This window comes from Buteo buteo, chromosome 2, assembly GCF_964188355.1.
Source record: "Buteo buteo chromosome 2, bButBut1.hap1.1, whole genome shotgun sequence".
NCBI lineage: Eukaryota > Metazoa > Chordata > Aves > Accipitriformes > Accipitridae > Buteo > Buteo buteo.
In genome coordinates, this window is record NC_134172.1 from 57,474,664 (window position 1) to 57,482,561 (window position 7,898).

At 50.4% G+C, this 7,898-nt stretch overlaps 1 protein-coding gene across 1 annotated transcript; it reads left to right on the forward strand.

Annotated features, from left to right (window-relative positions):
• Nucleotides 1-3,735: 3,735 nt before the first annotated feature.
• On the forward strand, nucleotides 3,736-6,277 carry LOC142028680 (C-C chemokine receptor type 8-like). The gene is made up of 2 exons (XM_075022523.1): nucleotides 3,736-3,917; nucleotides 5,176-6,277. The coding sequence occupies exons 1-2, from the start codon at nucleotides 3,864-3,866 to the stop codon at nucleotides 6,253-6,255; spliced, it is 1,134 nt and encodes a 377-aa protein (XP_074878624.1). The 5' UTR covers nucleotides 3,736-3,863; the 3' UTR covers nucleotides 6,256-6,277.
• Nucleotides 6,278-7,898: the final 1,621 nt, after the last annotated feature.

Consider the following 7,898-nt stretch of genomic DNA (forward strand, 5'->3'; position numbering starts at 1 on the left):
ATCCGCCCCTCCTGGCCAACTTCCCCCAGTTTAGATACCGAGCATGACGTTCTGTGGTATGGACGTTCGCTTTGGCTAGCTCGGGTCAGCTGTCCTGGCCATGCTCCTTCTCAGCTTCTTCTGTACCTCCTTGCTGGCAGAGCATGGGAAACTGAAAAAGCCTTAACTTATCCTAAGTGCAACAACTAAAACATCGGTGTGTTATCAACATTATTCTCACACTAAATCCAAAACACTCTGTACTGTGAGAAGAAAATTAATTCTATCCCAGCTGAAACCAGGACACACAGCATTTCACTTCTGCAGGAAAACCCAGCAGAGGGAGCCTCATCCCTTCATGTCACTGTCCTGGAGAGATGCAAGGAGCCACCAGAGGGAGATACCTATTCTTCATTAAAAAGGTGGGGAGGCAAAAATTACCTGCATGATCCACGTCTGGACTGGTGCCTGCTCAGGGGTGGCTGCAACTGGGGCGTGCAGGCACTGTTGGCTTTAGGTGTAGGACAACTCTGTCTGAACCCATGGTCCCTTCTGCCCCCATGCCTCACACTATGGTCTTATCATGGTCCCAAATTTCCCAGTTGCTGAGAGACAGGAACTGAAAGGCAAAGTGTTACTGACTCTGCTGAAGAACGCAAGCCTCTCTGCAGAGCCAAACACTGCTTTGAGGCACTGCCAGTGCAGGAGAGACCCCCCGCCCCCAAGATCATTTCCAGTGACAGTACTGGTGAACAAGCCCACCACCATGTCAGAGCCAACAGGGCTCGGGCCATGGAGCAGACACCTCTCCACAGCAGGTCTGAATGGCAGTCTGACAAGCATCACCCCTGGGGTGACACATCTTCCACAGGAGGATCCCACAGGGATCCGCAAGTCACTGTGGCCGCCCAGCACCAAGGACCAGCCTCACCCCAGTTACAAATAGGGAGACCCTGGCACACTGCACACACACACTAGCATGTGACAGAGGCACGGAGGTGGCTCGTGGTGCGGGCACACCAGAGCACATGGACAAGGCGATGTCCTGATGTGTGTTGGGCAAATTAGCAAATGGCCTTGACACCACTGCAGGAAAGGTGCTGCTGGAGAGCCCTAAGAGGCAGAGCTGAAGCTGGTGGATGTGTTTGCACCCAGCACCCCCCCTCTCTCTGCACCGCTGCGGCCGAGCACCCCTCGGATGCTGAAGGTGCCAAATTTGTGGTTATGAGTTAAGAAAGGCGTTTTCCAGCTCTTGACCCAAGCTAAAAGGATCCCCAGGGGGACATGTGCTGCCATGCTGCAGAGAAGGACCCTGCTGTAACTGGGAGGGTTTGGCTCTGCATTGCCTGTAGGAACTTTTCTGCTGAAGCTTCATCCAGAAAAAACAGGTTGTGTTTATCTCATGCAGCTACTCACATTCTCTCTCCACTGTAACACCATAAGTGTGCCTACGAGGTCGAGGAGTGGGCGGGAGAGAGCGGGGCATTCCATCCAGGGCTGGGGCATGCTGCCAGCAGGAACGGCACCTCCACCCAGGCACTGTCCTCCCCACAGGGTGGCTACCCAGGGACAGCTGCAGCCCTCTCTGCTCCTTGCGGGCACTTGCCTCCTCCTCCTCCTCCTCCTGCTCTTCCTCCTCCTCCTCTCCCTCTGACACCACTCTTTGAAAGCGGGGGGAAACTGGCCGCCTTCCCTCCGGGGCTGGTGGAAAATTTGCGTGGTTCCTGGGCTCCCCTCAGACAGGGCTTCCCACTGCCGTGCAGGGCACAGCCAAGGTCTCCCTGAGAGTGGCACTTGGCCTTGTCTCTCCCCTGCGCGCAAGGTGCCAGCAGCCTGTGCCACTGCCATCACTGATGCCTGTTGACGTCTTGTCTCCTCTGGCCACTGCTTCCCCCATAGGAAGAGCCTGGGGTGGAGCTCGGTGAGCTGCAAGCAGAGGTGCCCTTCGGCATCTCCGGCTGGGGACAAAGCCTGACCCCAGGAAGGCTCGTGAAGCCACCCGTGCCGTGGGTCCAGGGAGCAGCAGTGGCTCCGAGGGTGCTTTGTGCCGCTGTGTCTGCGCCAGCCAGTGCAGGCACCAGAGGATGTCCTGCCACAGGCTCCGCGCAAATGCCGCAGGCAGCCTGCTCCTCTCTCGCTCAGGCTCACTGAAACGCCTCCCCCGAGCATGGTGTCTGTGGTGTGAGTGGCCCAGGTGTCACCCTCAGTCCCAGCGACCACGCAGGGTGGCTTGTGAGCCTCTCTCCCTGCTGCGCTGGGAGATGCCTGGGCATTTCACAGCTTCCCAGCAGTCTTGGTGCTGCTGGGGCTGATTGTTCTTTGTGCTCGGGCAGCCTGTCATCGCTATTTCGGAGATGAGAGGTGCAGAACTGCCTAAGGGGCCAAATTCCTGTGTAGGATTGCCACCTCTTTTTTCCATATTGCATAATTCCTAGGTATCTTCTCTGCCACCAACACTGACAGAGATGTAAGTGCCACTTTAAACCTGCAAATGGATAATGGAGGTCCAACTTCAACACTGCCAGTAAGTCCTATGACAAAGGAGTTGGTTTCTGGTTTCTGGTTCTGGTTTCAGCTATCGCAAGAGTTAATACCCAGTAGAGCTTGGCTGTCAATCAGACTATCATATACACATGGCTTGACTTGCATGTAAAACTTTGACCCAAGTATCACACCACCCACCATGGCCAAAGAAAGCCACCCACTGCCACGTGGAATAGTTGTGGATTTTCTTGGTTCACAGAGATTTATCCCTCTGCCTTTGGAGCAATGAAGGTGGGCATTCAGAGGGTTTGAGAGAGATGATAGACCATTCCACATGGGGATCTCTAGCAGCACATCTCTGGACTGACAGCCAGAGAGGTACTCTTTGCTCAAAAACAAATGAAAAAAGGTGATGTGACTTGCCTGAATTACAGTAATAGCACAAGGCTATAGTGAGGAGCAGCAGTATTTAAGGAGATAACACACACTTCAAATGCTGCCTGTTGCTTAGTAGTGCTCCTCTTTCCCATATATCCTATGTTTTGGGGGAGATTGGAGACAGCTTTGGGATGAAAGCCATGTTGGGTCAGGATGAGGCCCCAGCAGGTACGTGGCAGAGTCAGTGGAAATCCAGTGCTGTTCAGGGCTTTACTTCAGCGTTAGTCTGCGAGAGCATCTGCAGAGTGCATGTTTTGGGAAGGAAGGGTGATAGGGACTTGGCAGTGTTAGGTTTACAGTTGGACTTGATGATCTTAAAGGTCTTTTCCAACCTAAATGATTCTATGATTCTATGATCAGTTCCCTTGGGTATTTCTGTCTGTGCATGGTGGGTGCAGTGGGAAGGCGCCTTCAAAGGAAAAACGTAGTAAAAGCAGACATGGTGCCCTTTGCCATCGCTGGCTATCAGCAGCACTGGGCCATCCCCCCCAGACATCTTCACCGAAAATCCTTGGAGCAGAGGGGAGGCAGCACTGCTTCCTCTCTCTCAGCCATGGGGACTGCAGAGCAGGGACGGCAGGCAGGACAGGGGCAACCAGGTGAAGGATGGGGGCATTCACAGACACAGGGTAATTGCAAATCTCTTCCACTGACGTTAGTATAAATGCTCAAAGTGAAAAACCATACTGATTATTCAGAAGATAAAACCCGAAACATTTCCGTTTCTCAAAGTGTAAAGTGCAGAGGCTGAACTCACCGGTGTGGGGTTTTATATGTCTTTAACATAACACATATCACACAAAGTGCACTGCTAAGGGGTGAGGACCTTGCCTGTGACTTGGCCTTGCAACATAAGCTAAGGTAAGTACCGCCAACATATATGTGTGTAGGTATGCCCACTTCTTAAAAACCTGTGATGTGAGGACATTTTTTTGGCACTTTTTCAGACACAGCGTTGGATTATGGAGGGGAACTTGACATACCTGCTGGGCAGAAGCAGCTCTGAGGACGTGTCGGTGAGTCACTCTCCGCTGGACTGCTGCCCTGCAAGCCAAGACCAGTAGCACATCTGAGGGGTCCAGTTTTGCCTACAGGGATACATAGTACTGGTAGGGATGACAGGGGTTTAGAAGAAATCAGTGTGATTGTTGTTTCCTTAAAAAAAAATTGAGTGAAAATATCTTTGCCTGATGAGACTGTGCTTGTGGAAGAAGGCTGTCTTCAAGGGCAAGGGTAGTGCTAGGAGTGTCCTATGGAGGACATGCTGACCAGGAGATGTGCTGCCACCCACCTTCTTTAGTTGTTTGCTGTCATAGGTGCTGCCTAGAGATGCGGTGGTTGCTCCTGGGAGGCTGTAAGGGGCCGGGGAGCAGGGAAGGGGCACATTGCTGCTGCTGGTGCATCCTGACAGGTGCCAGGAGAGCAGAGCCACTGGTCTTGAAAGGAAAACCAGCCATCCCTGTTAGGAGAGTAAAGTCGTGGTGGGCATGAGCTGCTGGCAGCAGCAGTTTGTCCTGGCACAGGCTGAGAGGGCAAAGCTCCTGCTGGGGAGGAGGGAGGAAGGGGCAGAAAGCCCCGTCTGCTCTTTGGGAAGTCACCCCTCGGGCCAGAGCTGCCACCACCGATCTCACCTGGGGTAGAGAGAGCATGCAACGTGCAGCACCACCTGGTGACCTGTACATGCTGGTGCCTTTACAGCTGAAAACCTGCTTGAACTGTGCAGGAATCCTCTGCAAAAGTAACTTGTCCCATGATGGGCTGTTTCTGGCACTCAGCTAACTGGAAATGCAGGTTTTAGGAGATGAGGGTTTACGTGTCAATTCCTCCCTAAGCCCTGCTCCCTTTCTCCTTTCTGAAGGAAATGTGGAATAGGACCCCAAAACCTATGTTGGGGGCTCTCAGCCCCCTGGCCATACCCATTTGGTTGCTGGTTTGGGGATGCTCACTGTCTCTGGCCCCGGTGCCCCACCTGGACTGCAGGCACAGGGCTCGGTACCCCACATGGAGCCAGCAAGGAGATACTGGTAACCTCTGGTTTACCACCACAGTTGCATTTCCTTGATCTCCTCTGCCTCTCTGGTGCAAGAACCTCATCCCAGATCTTGCAGGGGAGGACTGGTCACTCATGTTCATTCCTCATTTGCATCTTCCAACACAGGTGAGGCACAGCTGTTTTGTCCTCATGCAGCTTGGTGTGAGCTGACTTGTGCCTAGTATATTACTAAGAGGGTAATTTGGGATTTGGGCCTCATGAACTTCATTGTCCTTGAACAGGTGGGTTACACGTCATCAACATCTAACTCCTCTGCAGCCTATGAATACGCTTTCTTCTACCCAGAACTGGACATCAGCTGTGATCTTGAAAATATTCCAGCATTTGCATCTACCTTTTTTCCAGTGCTGTACTCCCTACTGTTTGTGACCGGCCTCGTAGGAAATGCTTTGGTCCTCTGGGTCCTAACAGTCTTCAAGAAAGTCAGGGCCATGACTGACGTGTATCTGCTGAACCTTGCCATCTCTGACCTCCTCTTTGTTTTCTCCCTCCCCTTCTTGGCTCAGTACTCCATCGTGAGCCAGTGGACTTTTGGAAATACGATGTGTAAAATCATCAGCTCAGCTTACTTCATTGGTTTCTACAGCAGCGCCTTCTTCATAACCATCATGAGCATTGACAGGTACTTGGCCATTGTCCAGTCCATCTATGCTCTACAGGTTCGGACAACTGCCCATGGGATTATCACCAGCCTGGTCCTTTGGGCAGTAGCCATTTTAGCATCAGCACCAGACTTAATTTTTTTCCAGGAAATGATTGACAATAACCAGACTAAGTGCATCCCTCACTATCCTGACAGCAACAATGGCTGGAAGACTTTCAGTAATTTTGAAGTTAATGTCCTGGGGTGGCTGATCCCTGTTGTTGTCCTCATTTTCTGCTACCACAGCATCTTGAAAAACCTGCAGAAGTGCCATACTCAGAACAAGTACAAAGCAATGAAACTGGTTTTTATTGTTGTCATTGTGTTCTTCCTCTTCTGGACTCCCGTCAACATTGTGCTTTTTCTGGACTCTCTGAGGAACATGTACATCATTGACGACTGCCAGACAAGCCAAAGGCTAGACCTAGCCATGGAGCTGGCTGAGGCGCTCTCCTTTGTCCACTGCTGTCTCAACCCAGTCATCTATGCCTTCGTGGGTGAGAAGTTCAAGAAGCATCTCCACGAAGCTTTCAGAAAATACACACGTTTTCTGTTGATCTGCAAAGACTACAGTGCTTTCGATGGGCGCAGCCTGAACAAGCACTCCTCTCTGCGTGTGACATCCTCACAGTCGTCTTTTGTTGGCACTGTCTTGTAGAGCTACAAGTCAAAAACTTTCATCCCAAACAGGTGACCTGAAGTTAAGAAATCCTCCCAGCAGGGCATCCACAGGGATGCACTGTTTGGGCAGCCTTTTAGGACAGGAAAAGTGGAAGCAGCTGCTTGAGTTTGCTTTTATCATGGTTGCCTTTGGGGGTCTTACTTTTTAATGTCTTTTCTAGCATCTTCCTCCCTTTCCCTTTGCATGTCCTGCCCTGCCTGCTTTGTGAAAGGGAGGCTGAAATTACCAGCAGACTCCCGCACTGCCCGAGCATCATGGAGAGGTGCCTTAGAAATATTTCCCCCACTTCAGATTCAGTACTGAAAGGAACTGTTTATGTTTCCGAACTTGGAACACTTGGCCGCTCCTTCCCTTGTCTCAGCAGAGCAGATTGACTTTGTAGGCAGCGACAGGGCTCACAGCAGGAGTGGTAACCTGCTCTTTGGAGGGAAACAGTGCCCAAGTTTAAGGCATCACACCAGGGCCTGGCTCCCAGTTGACAAATCTGAACAAGGTTTCCAGCCCAGAAAGAGCTTAGTGAGTGAATAATTAGATAAGCAACAAAGAAATAAATGTTATGCATGTGTTTTGTTAAAATCAACATGGAGGAATATCTAGGTATGATCCTGACTCCCCATCTGCTACCAGGGTTTACAGCTCTGGGGCTGGAAGGGTTTGGAAGCTGTAGACTAGAAACGACACTTTGGATGTCAGGAAAAAACCCTTATGGGAATGAACAAGTGCCCTAGGGATGAGTGGAGAAATAGTTACCAGAAAAAAAAAGGCTGAAGAGTGGAAAAAATACCGAGTGTGAGCTGAGAGAGCAGTAAAAGTCATGTCAAAGCTTCCTGTGGACCCACTGGCTGGTAAGCCATGGGCCAGGGCAGTGGCTGCTCTCAGCAGAGCCCTGACCCACTGGCCGAGGGGCTGGTTGTTCTGTGGGTGCCTGAAACAGGATGGAGAGAGACGCAAACAGAGGTAATACACCAAGCATCCTGGAACTCAGGTGGTAGCTAAAGTGGATGGCACTGGCTGGTTTGAGTGGCCAGAGGCTCCAGAGATGCCTAAAACCCAGAAAAGGCTCACACTTCCCCATGAGGGAACTTTCTGAACACTTCAAGCAACTGATGTGCCAGTATCGTTGCTGCTTGACTGGGGTTGACCTCCTAGTTACTGTTCCAACCTGGTAACTGTGAATGACTGGTTTATATGTGAATGGTTACCTATGCATATACATATAGATGTACATTACATACGTGTACATCTGTGTATATATACACAAATATATACACATACATATATGTGCATATATATATTTTTTTTTTATATATACAAATACTGATAGATAAATGCAATGGTGTCCTGAAGCTTTTAGTCTTGATCTATTTCTCCCTAAAAGATATACTGAAGTTTTATAATAAAGATACTGCATGTAGTGTAATTGCACCTGAGGAACCTATTTCATCATTAATTCTTTCAGCTCATGCATTTTCTTCTGTCCTGGGCAGTTCTACAAAACTGACAATCCCTCTAGCTGCGTCTTCTCTCCCTCCTCTCCCTCCCTCCCTCTTCTTCCTTCCCTGGGGAAAAAAAAAGTGGCAAGTAAATTGTCCTTTATTCTAGAAATTTAATTTCCTATA